This window comes from Pseudopipra pipra, chromosome 2 (assembly GCF_036250125.1).
Source record: "Pseudopipra pipra isolate bDixPip1 chromosome 2, bDixPip1.hap1, whole genome shotgun sequence".
NCBI lineage: Eukaryota > Metazoa > Chordata > Aves > Passeriformes > Pipridae > Pseudopipra > Pseudopipra pipra.
Genome location: NC_087550.1, coordinates 62202358 through 62226162, shown reverse-complemented (window position 1 = coordinate 62226162; position 23805 = coordinate 62202358). Strand labels below are relative to the sequence as shown.

General features: G+C 37.8%; 2 protein-coding genes across 3 annotated transcripts in view; one reads left to right on the top strand and one right to left on the bottom strand.

The window, feature by feature from the left end:
* The window catches only part of RB1 (RB transcriptional corepressor 1), a 544421-nt gene that overhangs the window by 9093 nt on the left and 511523 nt on the right, over positions 1-23805 (bottom strand). The window lies entirely within an intron of this gene.
* On the top strand, positions 17645-20757 carry LPAR6 (lysophosphatidic acid receptor 6). The gene is given in 2 exon segments (XM_064647334.1): positions 17645-19286; positions 19289-20757. Coding segments are annotated over 2 exon segments (924 nt in total). The 5' UTR covers positions 17645-18409; the 3' UTR covers positions 19336-20757.

Below are 23805 nucleotides of genomic sequence, written 5' to 3'. Positions count from 1 at the left end.
AAATATTTTGGGACCGGATTTATAATTAATTTTGAAAACACAGGGTTGCTGGCTTCTAGATTGTTTTGTTTTTTTCAAACAGAAGACTCATCCTTGAGCACAATGTTGCTTCTCAAAAGTGCAGTATCAGAACTCCTGAAGCAACAGAGGAACATTTGATTAGCAAATATCTGCGGGGGAAGCAGTGTCCGTAGTACCAACTGAGGACGAAGTGGGCAAAACGAAACATTCAGCATTTTCCTGAAATGATCTCCCCAAAAGACAGTAGTAAAATCAGTCAGCTCATTGCTTTTTACACAACACATCATCAGATGGTCTATGTATGGTCTGTTTGAACCTACAAATGCACATTATTAATACTAAAATGTGATGGCACAGATGATAAATCTGTAGCTACAAACAAGAGCACAGCACGCACCTAAAGTATGCAGCATCACCTGGCTAAGGCAGTAAGACATGGCCTAGTAAAACGAGACTAGATTTATGAGAATTAAAACTAGCATTAAGACATTCCTCATTTAGACTTATTTCTAAAAAAACAACACTTTTCTTCTGAAGTGCATCAAATAAAAATTTAGAGTAACAAGATGAGAGTGATGAGATTTACAATTTTTCACACTGCAATTTTTAAATTATGATTTTGGCAATACTGGAGGTGTGTCATCCATAACATAAAAAACATCAGTTACTGATTCATAACCACATAGTTATTTCTGTACTGTTTCTCCACCAGTTTGGGCTGGTTTGCATAATTTTCCCCTGCATTTAGTAGTGCACACACTCCTCACTTGTTTCTCTCAGCATTGCACTTGCTGCAAGCACAGACACATTACCTTCTCCATTTCTCATTCTTCTGGTCTCTTCCTTTTTATTATTCCCACCATTCACTATGCTCCGAAGAATCCAGGTTTCTTTCCCAGAGCAATCATTAAATTATTGATGAGATATCTTGACTAAGAGTGAACCCTGCTTCATTCCTTTCATATTTTAGCTATTTATGACTGGGAAAGTATTGTTTTTAATGAAACATCAGTAGGAGGAAAAAGGGTTGATAAAGGGGAATGAGAGGTCTAGGAATAGAAGCAAAAATTATTATTTTTGAGTTAGCACTTGAGACCAGCAGTTCCAGGTCCTCTCTCACCCCTGCTATAATTTTCACTATTCCAAGTGTGATTTCATTAGATAAAGTGAGGAGGCACAGCAGCTTGCTACCAATGGAAGAGATCTGCTTATTTTTTCATAATTTCCACTCCTCCTCTTCTACCTGCCAGCCTTGACAATCAGTTGACCTCAATGTAAGTGGAGCTGATGCACTAAGCCAGCAGAAAGTTAACAGAGAAAGCAAACCCAGATTCAGGTCCACTTCAGCAGAGAATCACAAGCAGAGCCAGAATAATCAGTAAGAACAGACAAGGCAGCAACACTGGGAGCAAAGCACAAAAGAGCAGAGAACAAAGTACAAGATGTCCTGCATTTACTGACAACAACCTGTTCCATAAACTGATCGGCAAGTGAAATTTATCTGACAGGAATATAGAAAACCTACTGCTGCTTTCCATCAGTTAGATGAGCCACAGTCAGCAAAGGGATATTCTTTGTGCAGAAACATCTACTTATAGAGACCCAATAGCAAAATGCAGTGAGTCCAATATTTTTTGGCTCCCACAAATACTAATTGACATTGTAGTTAAAAACATGGCAAGATAAACAGGATGTTGCAACCCAGCCGGCCCCAGCAGCACAGAGGTGCCAGCATCAGTAATGGCAGAATGTGAGACAGCCTGATTCAACACATGCCCTTGGGCAAACCACAGCTGTGTCACCTACACTACTGACTGCACAGCCTCTGTTAGCCCTTTGGCTGCATGAGCAGGAAGAGGGCATTTAGTTTTCAGACCTGGTGAAATTTCTGTTTCATTTCCACCTTCCTCTCACACTTTAGATGCAGCCCTCTGTGTTCTTTCCCCAGGGAGCCTACCACTCTCCATGGTACCTTTCCAAATGCATGGTCACGTAGTTGGATGAATAGGAGCTACACTGACAAGACTGGTGCCTCACAAAAAAAGTGTGTGCCATAATGTAGAATTACGTAGAGACAAGTTTTCTCAAATGCAACTACCCCCCCATCCTGAGAAACTAATGGGTTTAATTACAGCTTTGTCTCCTTTCTTTATATTTACTTATGGAAAATAATTCTGTTTAGTGAATTCAAAGCACGTTGTGCAGCTTGCAGGGAGTTTTCAAGCTCACCAGGGCAAACTTCAGCTTTAGTTCCACTATTTGATATTCAACACTCAAATGAACAAAGTATAACATCATTAACCAGGCAATTACCAGTCCTCTAAGTAATAGTCACAAAGAACTTTAACCCCCAGATCCAGCTTAATCGAACAGGAATGTTTATTGGGAACTTGTTTCTAAAGTGATGTTATTCATGCTATCTTGTACAAATTTTATATTGCTTTTTATAGCTTTTAAGCAGCACTTGAGGAGAATAGGTCACTTCCAATGCGTTCCTTTCACATGAAAGCAGATTTGCAATTTTTACTTCAATTTAATGCTCAGTAAGTGATTAATGGTACTAGATGCAGCCACAGAATAAATTTCACTAATTAAGCAAAATGCTGCTTTTCATTTGAGACTTCCCTGTGATGGCTACAGAAACCCCCTTTTATTAGTGTAAAAAAAGGAGAAAGCAATGAAGGCTTAAAATTTCTCAGGGTCAAAAGGCCACTGGCATCAGAATGAAATTTGACTCACTCCCCTCTCACACTACCCAGGGCTAACTAAATCCCCAACGCTATATCTGTGAATTAAGTGGGGCTTTGTTAAGTGAAGCTTTGTAGGATGCTTCCCTGCAGCCACACCTCCAATCACAGGCATCTGCAGTGATTTTTCCCCATCTGAAAGCTCCTTTCATGGACAAAACAGGCAGAATTTCTTGTTGGCTAATCTTTATTTGGCTACAGTGAAACTACAGGACACACAGGTGCTTCCCAGCTTCCCAATCTTTGTATTGGCTCTCTCTCACCAACATGTTTAACTAGACTCTGGTTTCCATGAAAAGATTAAACAAAAGACCTACATCCTTAAATATGGGGAAGAGCTACCCTAGGGTTTGGGTGTACTGCACTGACCATGGAGAAAGACCCTGAGCAGCTTTAAGCAGTGCTATTAGCACTCACAGATTTTTAAAAACTGCTTTTGTCTTTGTTTTCTATAAGCTTTATATTTTTATTCTTTATAATGATTTCCTAACACATTTCCAGGTTCTAGTTATCTGTTCACAATAAATTTTAATGCAGTGTTTAGCACTTAACTATGCATATATCTTAATGCCAAGGTCCCTTGGGTGGTTTTTTATTTATTTTTGGGGGGGATTTATTTTGGTTTTCAAATTATTGAATCAGTCAATACAATACATAATGTTAAACAATTTTCTTCCTCATAATGTACTAAAAGATGGCTGTGATTTACAGGGCAAAACAAAGCCAGTTTAGAACTGACAGCTTTGGAATGGAAGAGCAAGGACTGGATCAGCACAAGCTATTTCCAACCCTCTTCCTCGCAAGAGAATTGCATGCCCAGAAAGTTGACTTTTGCTTGCAACTTTTGAAAGTTGCCTTTTCAGAAGTTTCACATGATAATTAGTTATCAGAATTCTGAAATAATTTAGGCCTGCCAAAGCAAAGTACACCTCAGAGTCTAAACTGAAACAGTATTGACCATGAAAAACCCAGTAATATTAAGGATCGTGTCCTAATTTCACACATATAAGTTGTGTTACATAAATTATGTTCCCATTGGGGCTTCTACTTAGAAAATTTATAAAGAAAAACATTAAAAATTGCAGTGTTAATGATTTAATTCATATAAGAATACAGACAGATCTGCTTTTAACTCCTTACAGCATGTGCATGTTTAATACAAGTCCTTACTCATATCCAGCATTTAAGATGAAGTAATAGGGTTATTAAGCTTTGTGAGGATCTTTTATCTAGTGATAAAGAAGTTAAATCTCTCCAGTCAGAGAAGGAAAGCCAGGCCGCCACAGTCTGGGTATGAATCTTAAAGTTTTGTTGCTTTAAATGATGCTGCAAATCCACTCTCCTCAGAGTTTTGTGATAACCTACTCTTTCTCAAAAGTCTCTGGAGAGACCTGGAAAATCTTTTTGGAAATAAAACATTATTTCAGAAAACAAATACCATAGTTTTCAACCGCTCCACTCCCAAAATTACTGTTTACCAAATGAAGACTGATTAGCCAATTCTTTATGTTTTACAGGGTCTCTTAACAAAGGTCCATGGGATGACCTCATTGCACAAGAGTGATAAAAGAGCATCATTAAAGTATCCTTCCTAGCAAAGGAGAAGAATGCCTGTGAAAACAGTTTTTAAATTTTAAATATAAAGATGATAGACCTTCTCTGTTAACATAGTGACTGATACTATTGGTTATGTTCAAAACTATTACACAGACCAGTGATAACACTCAGCAAACAGGGAAATTTCTGACAGAGTTATTGCTTTATAGCTCTGCAACCAATTAGCAGTTGAAGGGAGAAATGAACCCTGGTCATCAGGAATGCTCCTGTTTGCCAAGCCTGTGAGATTAACTTTTTAAAAATCGGTTTGAAAGGTGTTTTGAAAGACAGTCTACAAGCAGAACTACAAATTTATAGAACTGGGTTTTTTTAACTATGCAGGATGACCCTGAGCAGGCTGCAGTCAGGTCTTGCACCACTTCCTTCAAGAGGTTTTTCTGCTCAACTCACACAACTGCACATGCAGGTACACAAATCAAAACAGAATACAATAACCCTTGCCATGTATTTTTTTGCTGAGCATTATCCAAGAAAATATAATTTTAGGCTTATCTACCACACATTTTCTCCCCAAAGCAATTGCTGTGAGCATCTTCCAGATGAATCTGTGGTCTGTACTGGCAGTGTAGCTGCAGAAACAATCTCTATCTGAAGTAATTAGCAACTGTATTACCTATCTCCCCAGAGCAACCAGGTTTCAATATGACTCATTCTTGGTCAAATACTTTTCAAGATTTTTAGGCAAAAGCCAAAGGTCTCAAAGACAACTGAATGGATACCAGTTTCCCCCCACTTTCTGGATAGAAATTGTGTACACTAAACTAAAACGCACCTCATCTGAACCATGAGACTGTTGCAAATGACAATATATCAGTCAGTAACAACACATTCTGCCAAAGATCTTGAGGTTGAGAACTATAGCAACAACTTTAAACTGTGAAAACACTACAGAGTATAAATATTTTCAAAACAGGAAATAGAGAAGAGCTGCTTTAAGGGACCATTATGTTAACTGACATCACAAAGCATTAGATCATTTCTATAGTTATTTTTATATATGAAAAATTATTACACTCAGGAGCAAAACAGCACTCAAGCACTTATTTTCTTCAGAGGAACTTCTGGGTCACAAAATGCCTATCTCAGTAAAGAGAATTTATTTAGGTAATTACTATTGTAACAATCAAACAAGCTGTTACAATACCACATCACGTTTTACATCAGTTTCATTTCTAACTGACTTACACAGACCCAGTTCCCAGAACAATTAAGACAGGTTCTGGGAAATATTTTTGCAAGTACAAGTGGAAACATGACAATGAGGTGTCTCTGAGACTTCTGTTTAAAGCCAGTAATTCAGTTTCAAGTCTTGTGTTCTTTCCAGTTTCTCATTAACTGTACAAATTTAGGTACAAAGTGCCCCAAACAATTAATTCTTTTACAACCTAAATGTGGTAAGTGTTCTAGGAAACTTCGTAGACAGTAGTTTTTGAAAGAGCAGGACAGTATCTTTTACCAACATAATCAAGGAGTCAACGAATTAGGAATTGAATAGAAAAGGATATAATAGATAATCTGCAGCAGATTGGAATAAGCTACATGCACAGAAAGACCTATTCTCTAGAAAAAGTAATATTAGCTAGGGGAAGGCATATGTCCTGAAACGATTAAGAGCAGACTACTCTATGATTATTTAGAAGCAAAAATAACCATAAATATCTTGCAACATGCTTCATATAATCTAAAATAGAAAAATAGCACAAAGAAATTGGAGTTGCAAAACCAACATGCCATGTTTTATACCAAAGCATGGCAACACAAGCATGAAAACACATGACAAAGAAGAAGGAAAAAACTGAAGTTGTAACAAAAATCAGAGTCATAACATTTTGGGCACATCCTTTGAGAAGAGTTTTGGTCTTAATTTGAGCCAGTACTTCCATGACTACCATTATGGAATATCTCAAGCTCAGTCTATACTTAGTATTAGCTCAAGGCAGACAAGACCTGGCAGTCATCCTGTTGCACTTGGCTTTCAAAGCAGAAGCATATGCAGACCTTCTGAGTGCTCAGTTGGCAGAATTTAAGATGCCTCCATTTAAACATTTCTGCCTTACAAGCAGTTATTTAACAATCAGTCAAAATGCAGTATAATAGAGGTAAGGAAGCTGCGCTGGAAATCAAATTAACAGGAGAAGGTTAAAAAAAGTCTTGGGCTATTATTTAGAGTTCATTAAAAAAACATTATTTCCAATGGAAAAGAAATAGTGGAATTCTGACAGTGTGAAACAGAATAGTAAAAAAACCACTCAAAACACCCCAAACTTTCCAACAACTTGTCTGAACAGACCTGAAACAAAAACTTGGAGAGCACTGACACCTATATTTTTTTGATGTTATGCCTATTCCATACTTACTTTTTAGTAATTTTATACATGTAGTATTTCAACAATTACAAAGTATTTTCCCTACTGTTTTCTCTCAAAGTGTTACAATTAATCATAAAATGAGTTAGGATGAAAGGGATCTTAAAGATCATCTAGTTGGACCCCCTGCCAGAGGCAGCGATACCTTCCACTAGACCAGGTTGCTCAAAGTCCTATCCAACCTGGCCTTGAACATTTCCAGTATGGGACACTCACAGTTTCTCTGGACAACCTGTGCCAGTGTCCTACCAGTCTCACAGTGAAGAATTTCTTCCTAGTATCTAATCTAAACCTGTCCTCTGTTTAAGGCCATTCCCTCTTGTCCTCTCACTGCACACCCTCGTAAAAAAGGGTAAAAGATATTAACAGTGCTTTCTACTAAAAAAGAAAAAAAGAAAGAAAAAGTGCCCTTCTCCACTTCCCACCACTCCTCTCAAGGGCAGTTTCACCAATCTACAGCATTAGTTGGCTTCCACAACTACAAACTATAAATTTGTATAACCATATGAGAAACAATTAAAGAATTAGTAAGTCAGCATTAACTTTGCATAGATCTGAAGCAGAACAAAAAATGTAATTAATATTATCAAACATGAAGAGTATCCCTTAGTAAATGATGGGAGTCAGAAGATACTTATACCAGAACATGTGATGTATCCACAGAGTTATTCTAGGATACTTTAAATAGACTAAAGAAAACTTAAAAGAATGCAATATATCTGCTTTAATTTTTTTCTAACACCAAAAATGTAGATGGTCGGGTAGATTAAATAAACAGTTTCCAATCCCAGTTACAGCTCTCCAAAACCTGTCTTCCTCCCATAATTTTCAATAAGATGAAAATAATTTTTAAGAAAGGATGGGATACAGGAATAGAGAGTTCACTAAAAATTGACTTTTTTTTTTATCATCTCTACTATAGAGGGAAGCTCCAAAATAATTATCTCAAAAGAAGCAAAACTCCTATGAGATTAAAGTCATAGCTCTCATAGATTTATGTTGCATTTTAATAAGGAAGATCTGCCTGCCTCAGAAAATATAAAGAATAAAAAGAAGACTTGAAAACACAAGCTGATCTTGAAACTTCACCACATTGCTTCTAGTAAGAAAACAAACCATTTTCATACTGACTTAGGTATATATATTAAGTTGTTCTGTGTACCTATGCACTTTTGATACCTCAGAGAAAGACAGACAAAGAACATGTAAATAGCTGTCAAATTTAAAGGAGTTACTTTAATTTGGAAGCACTTTTACTCTGCTGTCTTCACTTTCACTGTAAAGAAAATGCACATTTCTGCTTTTAGTTAGTTAGTGTGGGATCTGTTATGGGTAGCTCCACTGACTTCACCACAAATGTACTGATATCAAACAAAACCCAAAGTGTGCCCACAAGCACAGCCAAACAGCAGCCAGAAGCCTTACATATAAACATATGTTTGTATGTCACTGTTTAAAAAAAGCTCATACAAGGCACCTCAGCTAAGATACAACAATCCAGTAGTTCTGCTATGTAGACTTCTCTGGTTTGCTTTTTAACTTAAGTATCTCACAAGTTCCTCATTAATCATTCAGCAGGCATTTTCTGTAGCTACTCTAAAGCACATAAACCAATTACTAAGCCACAGCAAAAACAAAACAGGTTTTACCATTCACTTCCAATGAAGTAAGAGGCTGCTAATTAATACATTTCTGAGGTCAGACCCACAAATGACCATTTCAACCTGAATCTATCTCCCTGACTCTCTATTTTGTCTATTTTAACTGCAGGTGAAATGAGGTATCTGTAGCATATTTGTGTGTGATTTTCTAACTCTCTAGACTGGTTGGCAGTCTTTAGACCATAGCATGACAAGAAAAATGGAAACCAATACCAGCAGTGAAGCCAGTTGGCCCAAAGCACCCTGAAGTCAGTAAGAAAACTAACAGCATCTTCAATTCACTGGATATTTGCCTTACAAAGCTGACATCCTTTATCACCTGTATTAATCTTAAATAGGAAAGCATGACTATGCATACTGTCTGTATTACCACTCATTTTTATCCTCCTTTGTGGAAAAATCAATTAGGTGTATATTGCTCTCTTTTATTACATTATAAATACCACTATTTCAAACTACTTATATGAAAATAAATTACAGGGTAGTAGACCAGAAGCATAGATCTCACTCTTGAGCTTAGATGAGACTTTTAAACCTCACACAGCCAAACACTAAGTTAATGTCTGGCCAAGGGTCAAAACAATACAGATTTTAAAGCCTCAAAGTTGAACTTTGCTACAACACTTACAGCACCGTTTCCCTGTGGCTTAAATCAGTCAAAGTGCACTGGTGCTTCTCTAAGTTAGACATCTGCACTTTCTGCTTCATCCCTTGCTTCACCGTTTGCACAGCTATGACTTCAAATTATGTATTTTTTAGGATTAGTTTTAAACCAAACAGTTTTTCTCATTCATGTATATGCATATATACACACAGCACAAGGGAAGAAGCACAGAGGCTTAAACGGACAGCGGTAGGATTACTTCAAGCAACAGCCCACATTCAAACTGTTTAAGCCAACCATAAAAACTGTATCATAACCCAATGGATTACAAAAGTACAGAGAAATTTAAGGTAATATTTGTAAGCAGAAGTAGGACCTTTGTGATCTTTCCACAACAATCGGTACCTGATCCACTCACTCTTATCCCTTGCCCCCTCATTGAAGATTTTCTTTTTTTCTTTCAGAGACGATGTAAGTGATAACTACCGAAACTTCAAGCTAATGACTTTCAATACTACTGCTTCTACCTCAGATTTTAAAGACTTGCATAGCCAAAAATTAACCTTTTCCAGCTATAGCAGTGAACCACTAAACCACCATAGATAACAGCTGAGAAAGTTCAACAAAACCCAGAGACTTGAGTAAGGAGTGTGCAGGACAGTGTATGCTGCTCAACACTACCTGGATCTTCCTCTACCACCATCACCGGAAGTACCCTGTAGGAGCCAAATACTATTGCATGGATATCTCACTGGGAACTGCAGCATAAAGCTTCTGGTTTTCATGTAGTACCTCCTTCTGAGGCTAAATATATTATCACAGAATCATAGAATGGTTTGGGTTGGAAGGGATCTTAAAGATCATCTAGTTCTAACCCCCCCACCAGAGGCAGGGACACCTTTGACTAGACCAGGTAGCTCAAAGCCCCATCCCACCCAGGGCTTGAATATTTTCAGAGATGGAGTATCTTGTTTCAGAGGATTCATTCTCTTACAGCAAAAGATGAGAATCCCTCATAACAAAGACACTTGCTCAGGGCATGGGATGTGGGTTCCAGCCTCCCCTCTCCTGCCAGGGTCAAACCAATGTCTCCCAGAGGGACACCTTGCCACTTCCAGGAAGATTATTAACACAGATTCAAGTGAAAATGGATCATTTATGACAAATGTTTTGCATTTGAAAACATCACTCAATTCCTCCAAGATTGCAGCAGACAATTTTAAATTATCACATGAGAAGCAAGTCCTTTGTCCATTGTCAATTGACATTTCCTTTCTTACCTTCTAGGTATTAGCTGATGGCCACACCGAAAACGCAACTGCTAAATGTGATCAACAATGTAATAAAATAGTTCATAAAGTCCTGAATTGGTTTCATAAAATTACAGGATATGGGCTGGAAGGAAAGAGCAGCTATAGGGGAAAGTGAGCTGAAGTATTTTTAAATGCTGTTTACCAGTACTAATGATATGCTAGGTAATCATTTAAGTGATCTTATCATGCAGAATTTAAAAAGGTTATTTGCTGACTTACAGATTTAGAAAGTAATAGTTCTTCACATTAATCAAACCTAAGTTCTGCTTCTTGGCAGCAGTTCTCCCCTGACAAGCATTTTCATGTCAGTATTTATCTAAACTAATTAGTTTACCAGCTTGAACAATTCTTATGAAACATTTTTCCCCCCTTAACTTCTTACATTCTGTTTTTTTGAAGGAAACCAAATTAATACCATAGATTTTTTGGTTTTTTAAACAATATTAACTCATAAATCTTATTGAATGACTATGGCAAATTCTTTCAATGGCTTCATAATGTTATCCTTTATAAGAAAGAGAATAGGAGTGTGACTGTGGGCTTTGTGCTGCCTCTGGCAAGTAGAGGTCAAAATCCTCTGTACAAATTCAGAGGCCTCCACTTGGCCAAAACTGAAAGAGGTTGCACGCATTGGATGCAGTGGTTGCAAGTAATTTGTCATGAAAGTAAAATAAACCCTCAAGAACTATGTGAAGTAACACCAGTAATCCTGACATTGAATCAGACTACCTTAATCATGGCCAGAGAATACATGTTGGGAAAAAACTTAGGTTAAAATCTGAAAAATAACAAGTAATTGCCTTAGAACTACACAAATTGCAAATGTCTTTCTTACGAGATCTGTTATCATGACCATTGCACCCTGTATCTTTTGGAACAGTTTCCTAAATAATTAATGAGGCTTATTCCTTCCTATCATTCCTAGTATTTGCTTAATATAGCAACTGATTTTTAAATTTATTTTTTCTTAAGAGAGTCACGTTTTATACTTGAAAGGTATTTTGAGTAAAAATTTGTAGTCATCCACAGATTAAAGCTCAAAAAGATTTCTTGTTATCTAGCCTCTACTAGCCTACTGTAAGATCAACTAGACTTATTTATATGTCACAATCACTTGATGTCTAACATACATTTCTAAGGCATGATGCCATGTTGCCTTTTCTCCAGGTAATACACTGCAGTATACATAAAGAAGTTATGCACTATAAAGTGCAACTCTGAACATCACCTCAGGATGTGTCTGGATACCTGTTATAAATTCTCCAGGTCACTGTCCCTAACAAATCTCTGTACAATGTCTACTACACATACTGTAGGACCTCTATGCTATACAGCAGCAGAACCATTTCCAATCATCTCTCAAGAGTTTCTTATCTTGCCAAGTGGGCTTATTAAGATGCAATGGAAATGATGATTTTGTTCATCCTGCAAAGCAAATTTTCCCTTAAAACGAGACCACAGAAAGGGTCAGAGGTTTAAATCATCAGCTCCTAACACACACATGCACAGCACACACTGTTCATAGCTACAGAAAATGAAGAATTTAAAGCTGAGGTGCAGGGGTGAGTAAGCAGGTGTGCCATTTCTTAGATGTCCTTGCTGCATGTATTAGAGGCAGGTGGGGGCCACCCTTTTCAATATATTAGATAACAAATCGACATGTTGACAATATCTTATGCAATTATTGTTTCCTCTGGATATCTTTATAACTGCATTCTCAGAAAAATTTGCTTTGCACATCAAAATATTTGAGAATGTAAGCAAAAACTGCTCCTGGGACTTTCCATGAGTTACACAAAAAATGTAAATCCAGAACCTTCATTCAAGAATTTATCAGTCGTGCCAGTGGCCTAAAGTGCTGCTGTAACTGATCCTGTGTATTTACAGTGCAAGCAACCAATCCGCATATTCCATGACAACGTTTACATAATTCTAGGTAACCCTAACGTGTTCATTAGCATTAACTGGACCTTTGAGCTTCTTGTAAAAAAGCTTCTTTTGCTATTAGACATAGCACGGATACTATTTTCAAAATTGCAGTATTATACTTTAAAAAATTAATCCCCTATTTTCAATCTGTCTCAACTCTTGTGGGCAACAAACCAAATAATGCCAAGAGCAAGCTCTAAAATGTAAGCAAAGGGTGCCTATATTTTCTGAAATACTCTAAAAATATCTTCAGAACTTCTACGACAAACTCCAGCACACAGTTCTGCACTTGTCTCCATCACTGCATGGAAAGCTTTTTCCAAAACTCTTCTCCAACAAATCTTTACACAAAATCAAAAGAAAACAAGAAAAAAAAAGTCAAATTAATAGTATTTTTAAAGGTTCTCTTATTTTCTCATTCTCTTAAGTTGTTCCCCCATAAGTTTGAGTATTTAGAAAGCCTCTAGCAGACCTGTGAATATTCTGAAAGATACTATTATGTTAGGGGATACTGCAATGACTAACACAGTCCCAAGAGTAACACTTTAGGTTTGTATTTCAAAGGAGAAGGTTTTACACCAGAAGCAACAGAATATTCTTATTTGCCTCTTAGTTGCCTAAAAATTATTAATCAACATGTTGGTTTTCCTTTCTGCCTGTATCAGTTTTTGCATATTATTCCTTAAGTCAAAACATGTTCTCTCTAGTCCACTTCTCTTTATACTACTAGGTACATCATGGACAGTATAGGAAACAGCCAGGAAGGGACTTCATATAACTGACTGAAGTGGTTCAAAGAAACTGCTTGCGTACACACAGATATACAATAAATACTGTGAAGAAGTGTTTCAGAACTAGAATTTGACTACAAGTGGCATTTCTTAGAGTATGATTGTCATATTCACATATTTTTAAGAACAAAGAACCAAAGCAAACTATTGTTCTCAAGTTCAAAATACCTTTCCTGTATGTATGTTTGGGTTTTAAAATCCCTCCATTAACTCAAGAGTAGAGAGGAAAAAAAAGGACTCTAGCAAACTGAAAACTCATACAAAAGGAGAGAAATTGTTTCCTTTTTCTACAAGCAGGAGAGGAGTAGTTGTATTATCTCCTACAAAAGGAAATTGAAACAATTCTGAAGAGAAAAAAGAGCATTTCCAACAGGCAAGAATGAAGAACTCTAGAGTTTTATTCTGAGCTTCATTTTCCCTTTTTAAGCAATTACACAACCTAATAGACTACAGCTCAAATACTTTCACTTCTCTTGCCTTTTTTTTTTTTTAATACTTGGAAGTTTTGTATTAGAACACAGCTAGTAAAAGAAGAACTAATTGAGAAAACTGGTTCTAGAAGGTCAAACTTTCAGTGGAAAAAATGTTTACAGTTTTCTTTCAATTTTTACTTGTAATTTGAATGTCTCTTAATTGATCCTTTTGCTTGGCTGGAAGCTAATCTAAAAAGACAAAATTTTAATCTTTCTACATTTTCACCACATTCACTACCTTAAGATCCTATTTAATAAAGGGTTCTCCATCCAAGGACTTCAAACTATATTTACCAATTACCCAGTGTGGAAGTGAATGAACTCTTACATGGAGGGAAGCTAGAGCACAAAGTCACAGAAAACTTTGCCAGGATTGCAACAGAAAATTTGTAGCACAGCCCCAGAAAGAGACTTCCTGGCTCCCAGCTCTACTTCTCAATCGTAATAAATTCCTTTCTGTACATACACATGCTCAAAGAGGAACTCCAGTAAATAGACAAGAAATGCCTAAACCCATAAAAATTACTGGATAAATAACAACTTAGAGCAAAGAAAATACTGTCCTGCCACAGTTTGTCTTCACTGCAACAGATAGCACAAGTTCTTCTGCATAAGCTTGCTTAAGCAAAGTATGAACAAATGCCAGCACCATGACACAGATGTGTCTCTGAAAGCAGTAACATTAGTTATTGAATAACGGAGTTACATAGAGCATTTTGTGCATCATTTAACAGTGCATACTCTGGCCTTGGAAACACTGTAGAAATTTTTACAACACTATTAATGTTGAAGTTGGTTTTTTTCCTCCAAAGAGCTTTTAGTAGTAGCATCAGTACAGACTAAATACAGCACATAAGACAAGTTCAAAATTTCTTTCACCTTTGACTACAACTTCTGTTTCAGAAGCACCCACCAGAACTGAAGGTGAGGAACACACCACCAGAGGAACACCCAACACTGGTCAGCACAACTCCAAAGGCTTGGAAAGCCTTCCAATATTTAGAAGCCTTCCAATATTTTATTTCAGTGAAATATTTCTTTACCATTCAAATTAGACTTCTGAATTTAAGGGATCCTGCCCCCATGTCATAAATGAAAGCAAGTATTCAACTATGTGCCATCCAGGGGTACAAGGAAGGAGCAGTGTCCTACAGCCACTCTACTAGCACACTGCTAGGGTTGTAAGTGCTTTTCCTTCTGACCCCCTGTTCAATGCTGGAATAAGTTTGCCACACAAATCCAAGATCACTTAAGGGTGTAAATAGTCCTAGATACCTCAACTCAGATATCTAAACTCATATAAGCAGAGTTAAGTGGTAACTGGCTGAAGCAGTGCATGAAATCTTTTGCTGCTGAAGTTAGAGATGATTTCAAGAATCTCATCAGCTCTTGCCTTTAAGGAGTCCATGCTCACCCTGTCTTTGGTGCCTCTTCAAGAGCCAGAGAAAGCCTATTAATGGAAATGCAGGCTTTGCTCATTTAGCACTAGCAACAAATGACAGGTCCTAACTCATTCCTGCCTGATGCAGAAAGGTAGACAGACTTACATATGCGTTTCCCTCCAGCAACAGCAATGTTTCCTTCAGAGAAAAAACTCCCCTCAGCGTACAGGGCCCTCCCTGCAGCTGCTTCCTCCTGCCTACCTCCCCTCCCCATCCCGCAGGAAAATTGCTTTTGGTGAAGGAGCATAAGCAAGGTCATTACCATGTCGATTCTTTCTCCATAATAACTGATAAACTTCTTTAAAAATTTTTAAAGCACTGGGGTCTACTAAACTGAACCTGACAGCTTTTCTGAACCTGTCAGCACAAAGCTCAACATCTTAGAACAAGATCCAGCGAACAGGGAGTGTGCAATGAAGTTTCGCCCCTGCTCGTGCTGGAGCCTGGCCAGAAGGGAGGCTACTCCTGACTCCCAGCAGCTGCCAGAGCACTAGTACAGGCTTTTCAGCTTGGAAAAGCTCACACAAATTTAAACACTTCTTGGTAACAGTCAGCTACATCTAAATTAAGAAAAAGGATACACAATTTGCCTTTGCCATTCACACTTTTACACTAAAATAACTCAGCCTGCACGCTCAGTCATAACCCTTCCTTGCTGAAACATGAAAGCAATGAAAAACCGGTCAACTTGGGGTTTTCAAATTTTCATCCAAAGGTGGAGAAATCCTGCATCTGAATGGTATTTCTGGGCATATACAAATATGACTTAGCTCTTCAATTAATGCAAAGTGCATGTACTGTACTACACCAAAAGGGTACAGGGGCCATAGAGTCACAAAGACAACAAAAGTATACACACGATACTCTAAAATAGAGATATGAGTAGTATCCACATATGTAACAGGAGCAACAACACAGGCCATAGCAAGGCAGGGGGTCCAACGGATGAAGCAAAGGCTGAGGATGCCCCTTCACAACTGCTTTAAAGCACATTTACCATGGTAAAATGGACAGTGCCTCTGATCAGACGTCCCACCCTGCTTCTGTGCACCCACACCTTCGCCCAAATGCCAAAATCAAGTACTGATCGATGAGAGACATACTCATTTCCACTACTTTCTCTCTCTAGACGTGAATTATTGCTTGAGGCTTTGACATGTGACATCAAATTTCTGTACTTCATGGATTTTCATTCCAGTAACTGAGCCTGCCCCGCATTGTTTTCCTGTATAAAGGAAGTAAAACTGAGATCAGAGCTCCCACAGCCAGATGCAGAACTTTTGCAGGAAAACCCCTCTCTCACCATGCAAGGTTGCCAGGAACTGACACAAAATTTAATGTGCTTTTGTGAGTAAAGTCAGGTAAGACAAACTTTATGCTAAGGTACAAGTTAAATTGGACAAGAGAGAGTCTGCCAAGCTCACATTTTCATTTCTGGCTGACTTAGAAGTGCAAAATGCACTATGCCTTATGATTAAGCATGAATTTCAAAAACAGTCAAGAAGGTTTCTTGTGGTTATAGCCTATTGAACTTAAACTGCTTGATTTCAACTCAAAATCAAGGTGAAAATGTATAACAAAAAACTATAAAGCAAACTTGAAATAAAATAAGAACCACTTTTTCATGTTTCTGAATTTTGTCTGACATGGCTTACATCAAGAAATCGTGCCAAAATCCTGTGAAGCGCTATTATTTACTCTTCTTCACAGCAGACTATAAAGGTTCTGCCCAGAGCCTTGCTTAGGTACAACTGATTAAAATCTACTTCAAAAGAACGATGCCACCCAGCCAGATATGAAGAGATTTGTTATTCTAAGACTTAGAAATAGACTGGTTTTGATGCCAGAAGTGAGTCTATCCAAGCTGCTGTTAAATAAATGAGTCTGTCTAAACTGAGATTTACCTCATATCTGCCCCAAAGGCAATAAGAGATGGGGGTTTTTTATATTTACTTAACAATATAATTAGTTATAACATGTTTTTGTTTCATTAATCAGTGACTAATGGGACTGTTTTGTGCATATGCGATAACTGGCCCCTTTAAATCACCAGAAACAATTGCACAGCACACTATGCATTTTGTATTAATTCTGTGCTTACATATTGAAGAAAATGCTTTCCACATCACAATATTTCAAAAAAACCCTGAAGTGTATTTTTTTTTAAAGACCCACCTTTCTAGCTAGCAATAAAGCTTGGGGTGTGCTTTCTAACATGGAACAAGTTAAAAATTTCTCCTCCCACTGCAACACATCTCAGTCCTGGGAATATCCAAGAGCAATCCTCTCTCAGTTATTATTTGGTGAAATTATTTAATTACCTAACAATGTTACTTTGTCCCTCCTGAGCTTAGTATTGAGGGAATTTAGATAGAACCACTCAGCTGATTCCTGGTGATTAATGTGTTCTCTAGTTCAAGGAAAGATATCTAACAAAAATCATAATGTTAATTCAATCCTGTATAAAATCCCACAATTACTATTATCTCCAAAGAAAAACAGGAACTTTAAGGCATGAGGGTTATTCAGGCACTGCAAAGTCTTCTCATGACTAAAGAAAAAGATTTTTCAGGCCCTGGCAACATTGACAAAGGACTTTTCAGGAAGCATGGAAAGAGTTAAGAGGCAGCTGGAGCACTCTGCTGGTGACCATTTGCACGCCTGCAAGCTACAGTCTGCAAGGTACAGCAGAGACGTTATCAGATTAGGGGAAGGCAAACAAACCAAAGTGAAATCATTCTTCAGCGCCCAGCCTCTTCTTCCTGTGATGTCATGCTACAAATTGCCTGAGCGCTCTGCTCTCCTCTCCAGAAGGAGCTGGGCTGCAGCAGGGCTGCCGAGGGCTGTGGGCTGCAGGAACAAACACGCTCTGGAATTCGGTTTCTGCCCTGGCAAGCAGCTCCCTTCTGCTTCTGCTTCCAGCCCCATGGGGCCAGCCAGCAAGCTGAAAAACTTGTTGTACAGAAAGAAGGCTGAGGGAGAAATGCAAGTGCCCACATTGTGGCGTCCAGGAAATCGTTTCGCAAGGCACATACTCCCAGTACGTTCGGATGGACAAGGCTTTGCCGTCACGATCTGCAGCCAGGAGTAAGGCAGAAAGCCCTACAATGGCTTCATTGAATCGAGGTGGGAAATGGAACTAAGCAAGCTTTGAGGTGATCTCATCTGCCACAGATGATGCCTTTTCTGAGTTTTGCCGACTGGCTATGTGATTACAAATAGCACTTGGAAGAAAAGAGTGACCTTCTGGTGATTTCTGCTGGAGATGTACTCCCCTGCCACAGAGCTCGCCTTTCTTCCCTGAAGCTTCACAGCACAACAAATTTGCCAAAACACACTGTTCAAAATACATCTGATCTGCGAGTTCTTCTGGAATTTCAAAAAAGTTACAATAAAAATACCAGAGAAACCTCCAAATCACAGGAATTTTAAACGTACCATTATAATGGTAAGCTCTAATTGTTCCACTGAGGACTCCTTTAAATATACTTTGTATGGGTGTATCTTTAGCATGGTGTTTGTTCTCGGCCTCATAGCAAACTGTGTGGCTATCTACATTTTCACTTGTACCTTAAAAGTGCGAAATGAAACAACAACTTACATGCTTAATTTAGCCATATCGGATCTGCTTTTCGTGTTTACATTACCCTTCAGGATTTATTACTTTGTAACCAGAAACTGGCCATTTGGAGACATTCTTTGCAAGATTTCTGTCACCCTCTTTTATACAAATATGTATGGGAGCATTTTATTTCTGACGTGCATAAGCGTAGATCGCTTTTTAGCTATCGTACACCCCTTCCGATCTAAGACTCTTCGAACCAAGAGGAATGCAAAAATTGTCTGTGTCGCAGTGTGGATAATTGTGTTAGCAGGCAGCACACCAGCAAGCTTTTTCCAGTCTACAAACTCCCATAACAATACTGCACAAAGGACATGCTTTGAAAACTTTTCAGAGGACACGTGGAAAACCTACCTATCTCGGATTGTTATCTTCATTGAAACAGTTGGGTTTTTTATTCCACTCATCTTGAATGTTACCTGCTCCACTATGGTCCTACGGACTTTGAATAAGCCGCTTACATTAAGCCGGAATAAATTAAGCAAGAAAAAGGTACTCAAAATGATTGTTGTCCATTTGGTGATATTCTGCTTCTGCTTTGTGCCTTATAACATTACCTTAATACTTTACTCCCTTATGAGAACACAGACCTGGATTAATTGCTCAGTGGTAACTGCAGTCAGGACTATGTACCCCATCACTCTGTGCATCGCCGTTTCAAACTGCTGTTTTGACCCTATAGTCTACTACTTCACATCAGATACAATCCAAAATTCGATAAAAAAGAACCGGTCCACAAGAACACGTGACGTCAGATTCTCTGAAAGGCCAGTTTCAGAAAACTTCATTCAACACAGCCTTCAGACCATAAAAATGAAAATATTTGACAGTGATTCTACAATATAAACTATACTAAAAGACTACTGGGACTAAACTGGAATTAGAAGCCTGCACATTTCTTCAGCTGTGGACATATGTTCCGATATGTAAATGTTACGCTTCCTTTACATCTGAAAAGTTTATTACAAGGCTGTAAAAGTGTTAAGCATAATAGCACACGGGAAAAGTATTTTAAGAATTTACGTCAAAGGTCTGTTCTGACAGATTGTATGTTAGGAATGAACTTTTAGGTTTGGATTAGGTTAACCAAAGTCCAAAGACTGTTTGTTAAGTCAAACACAAATAAAAAATAGGTTGGTTTTCTTTCCTGAAGTTAAAACAATTGCTCATTTTTAATAATGCTATCAGTTTCCAAGTTACTGAGGATGGGGGTGAAGCTGCCTATTTTACGCTACAGGATCCAGTTACTCAGGAAAATTGCCCCATATTGTCATATCACTTCATAAGCTACTGTGCCTGCTCCAAGGTTTCCTCTTTTCTCTCTCTCTCCCTCTTACTCCTTCCCCTCCTTCTTTTTCCCTCCACCTTCCTTCTTAGGGAACACTGCGTTCATAGGAGGCTTCGATCCATGGGTTATAAGAACTTTGTTTCTCCTAGGTTTATCTTATTAAAATGTATGCTATCTCCACAAGTCTGGTCCCCATGAAGTAATTAAGTCTTCTGGTAGTTTAGAGCATTCAGAAATTACTTAGACAGACTGGTTTTTCTTCTCACCTCTGTCTCAGATGCCTATGTAATTAAAACAAAGTAATTTCTGATGACTGAAGTTAGTGCTTCAGGTACAGTAACACTGTATTAAACTCTTTTGTGACAAGTTCTCCAACTCAACATGACTTTTGAGGAAAATAACATCCTCCAAATAAGTTAATTCAATCCAAAGTAGTAGTTTCTTAGAAAAACATGACTTTTGCCAACTAGAAATGAACATGTGCATCAACTCAAATATTTCTTCCAGAAAACTATTCAGTGTCCCCTAAAGAAATTCAAGACACTGGGATTTTGAGTGCAACTTCCTCTCAATTTTCATGTCCTAGAAATAATTTTAACATAAGCATTTAAAATTTCAAATGCTATTTTCTTTCAAACTTCAAAAAGTAATAAAAATCAGTACTTGGGGCTACGTGCTGGCAAAATTAACCAAGACATTTTGAGAGGTCAATGCTATGTAAAAGGAGGAATCTACATATATTAATGTTAGAAACAAGAATACATAGACAAAAGTGCTTTAAAACATCCTGCTTTATACGTTTCCCAGCTCTAGAACACGGTGTACATTTTCCTCAAAATTAATTTAACATCACTGTAAAATAAAAAAAAATTAAAAGGTAAAAGTAATTGTTGTTTTTTCCTCCTCAAAAACAATGGAGTCAAGAATAAGAACTGAGTTTACATGAATTGGCACTTTAGATTTAGGACAGTCAGCTGCAACACAGATACAGCACTGAGGCATTTTTACTTCAGGGCTGTATACAGAAGCACGAATCAATGTTGGAGAAAAGGCATATTGAGCTGTCAGAGTATATCATATGTTATCTGGCTGAGTTTACTTCCCTTTGCAAAGCTTTTGTTAATTCTTACAACTCAACAGTACATTGCCTCCTACGACTGGGTGACTGAGTTACTGAAAGACTGCCAGAAAGTAATGTTGATTGAATTTTAAATTTAAGAGCATTTTCAATCTTTATCCATACAACTTATAAAAGGAAAAGTCAAATAGTATGAGCTTAAGCTACAAACATATCACAGATATAAACATCTGCATAATATCTGAAAATAAGCAATTATCTTTGTTGGGAATCCTAAACTCTTCTAAGATTCATATCCAACTTCAGAAAAATGCACAAAAGCCCCAGCATAGAGAAGAAATTCTGTACATTTTCCATATGCCACTGACAAATCCAAAGTTCAAAACCAGATATGCATCTCTAACATCTCAGTGAATCCCTCTCTAAAGAGCCTGTTTAATACTAGACTCCCTTTTAAAGACTGTGAGACAAAAGCCTTTAAATTACATACTGGGCTATGTTTCTAGGCTACTACTCTCATGGAGCTTGTCAAAGCTGTTACTCAGTTTGAGTGACAACTTGTTCAGCAACATCTCTGCACTACAGCAGTGAGCACCCCAGAGCCTCACCCTGGTAAAGAGAAGCTACTCAGTCTGAGATTACACAACTGCGGGGGGGGGGAAATAAAGAAAAAAAATCACTGACTTACAAGCAGAACAAGCAGATAAAGTCACATGCATGAGTACTCCCCTTTAAACCAGACTTCCTTGGTGTATTAGCTTGAGTAGGCTGGAGAACAACAGACAGGAGGTCTTTCTGCTTTGCACTTACTCTCCAGGGCAGAAGCTTCTGCTTTTTGCAACAGCACAGTGCCACACAATACAATAGCTTTCTAACCAGTTAATAGCTTGATATCCCAAAACTATTTGAGGAAACTTTGTATTTCTTATTACTAAACTTACTTCACTCTTCCACAGGGGTGTGTGTGGGAGAACCAAATACCCTAACAAAAAAACAACACCGTCAAAAAACCATCATCTGTAATTTTGAGAATCAGGCCATTACTTGAAAAATTCCTGATCTGACTGATTTACAAGAGGAGTGAATCTGTACCTCCCACAACAAGCTGATATAAAGCCAAGGTACCAGCTATTCAGGACTGGATGAGATTTTCTCCACCTTTTCTGGTTCTGCAACAAGATTATCCTGGAGAGTTGTGGATGGAGCAATGTTTTCACTGGTACATTCCTGAACAGATGCACTCCCTCCCTGTGCTCCTGCCTTTGATACCAACTCTCATGTCTCTCTGGTAACATCTTATGCTAAAATTTAAATTTAAAACCTAGATGAGGAGTTATGATCCTAATTCATGCCAAGAGGTCTCAAATAAAAAAGGCTTATATTGTCAGAGCTCCTGAGGATCTGAATGTGTTGCAACCAGTACTTCCTAAAAGTGAATTATTTTTACTCATATGCCTACACAGGGGCATTAGGAGTTCAGTTCTAGAATCAAAACTTAAAAAAACTGTTCTTTGCAGTCTGGTTTCTTCATCTACAGAGTGCAGAAAATGCACACTTACTATAAAAATAAAAGTAGAGGAAATTTAGTTGATTTCAAGCATGTTTTTGATCTAAATCAAGGCAGGCAGACATTGATAACTAGATAATTAACCAGCAGTTTCAAAAGACAAGGAAAAAGAAACAAACCTATGATAAACACCTCAGATTTATCTCAACATATCGTTGCTTCAAAAATCAAAAGATGTCCTCCCATTTTATACTTTCTATACTCAGCTTGAAATTTTAACTTCTGGCTTTTTCAGGAACAGAATGCAAGTCAATTTTTTTTTCCCCCTTAGTATACATGTCTCGGATATTTAAAGAAATACCAATACCAAGTCAAACACATTTTCATACTTTTCATCCAAAAGTGTGTAAAAAAACCCACAGAAGATACTGTAGACAGATAAGGAATTCTTAACTGGAATCAACCTCCAAGCTTTCATTTCTTAAGGAGGTAACCTCAGACATAGAAATGCAAAGATTGAGAAAGACCTTTTGAGACCAGGTAGAAGATAAGAATGGCTGTACTGGGTCAGATCCCAAACATTCAGCTAATCTACAGTCTTGCCTCCAACAGCAGCCAAGGTTGGATGCCTGGGGAAGAAGATAACAGTAGGAGAGGCACACAAGACTTTCTCAAGTGTGTCCCGGTCATATCTCAGGACTTTTGGGATCAGATGTATTTGTGTGTTCAGCAACATTAAAAATTTCTCTTCTGTGAGCTTCTCCTGTCTTCCTTCAAATGTGTGTAAAGTTTTTAACATTCACAGCAGTAAAAAGTTCACATTGCATATGTGTGGAGGGGGAATAAAACTAAGAAATGCAAACATCATTTTGTTTCAAATCCACTAGTTTCATTACTGCCCCCTCACTTCTTTTGAAAGAGCCAGAGAGTACTAGATTGTCATTCAGTCTTTCCATATCACTCTTGATTAGTTGGTCTTCCATCATCTCTTGCAAATGAGATAGTCATTTTCACTTGTAATTTCAAGCATCATCATCACCAAAGATGAGACTTCTAGAAATACACAAAGAATTAAAATTACAGAGAACCCCGTGAGGTTCACTTTGAGACTGGTAATTTGAAAATCCCACCCAAGTGCATTATCTTCTAGCCTTATTTATTCTTTCAAGTTATTTTCTAGGAGTTTTATCAATGAAGAACAATTTGTTCATACTTTTCCAGCAGTAAATGTAATATTATAAGGTTCTTGCACCTAGGCAGACCTGTAAATCCTGACAGGTTCCCTTTTTTGCCAGACTATGATAATTTAGACTTCTGGGTTTCTGGCATTTGAGCGCCACTGACAA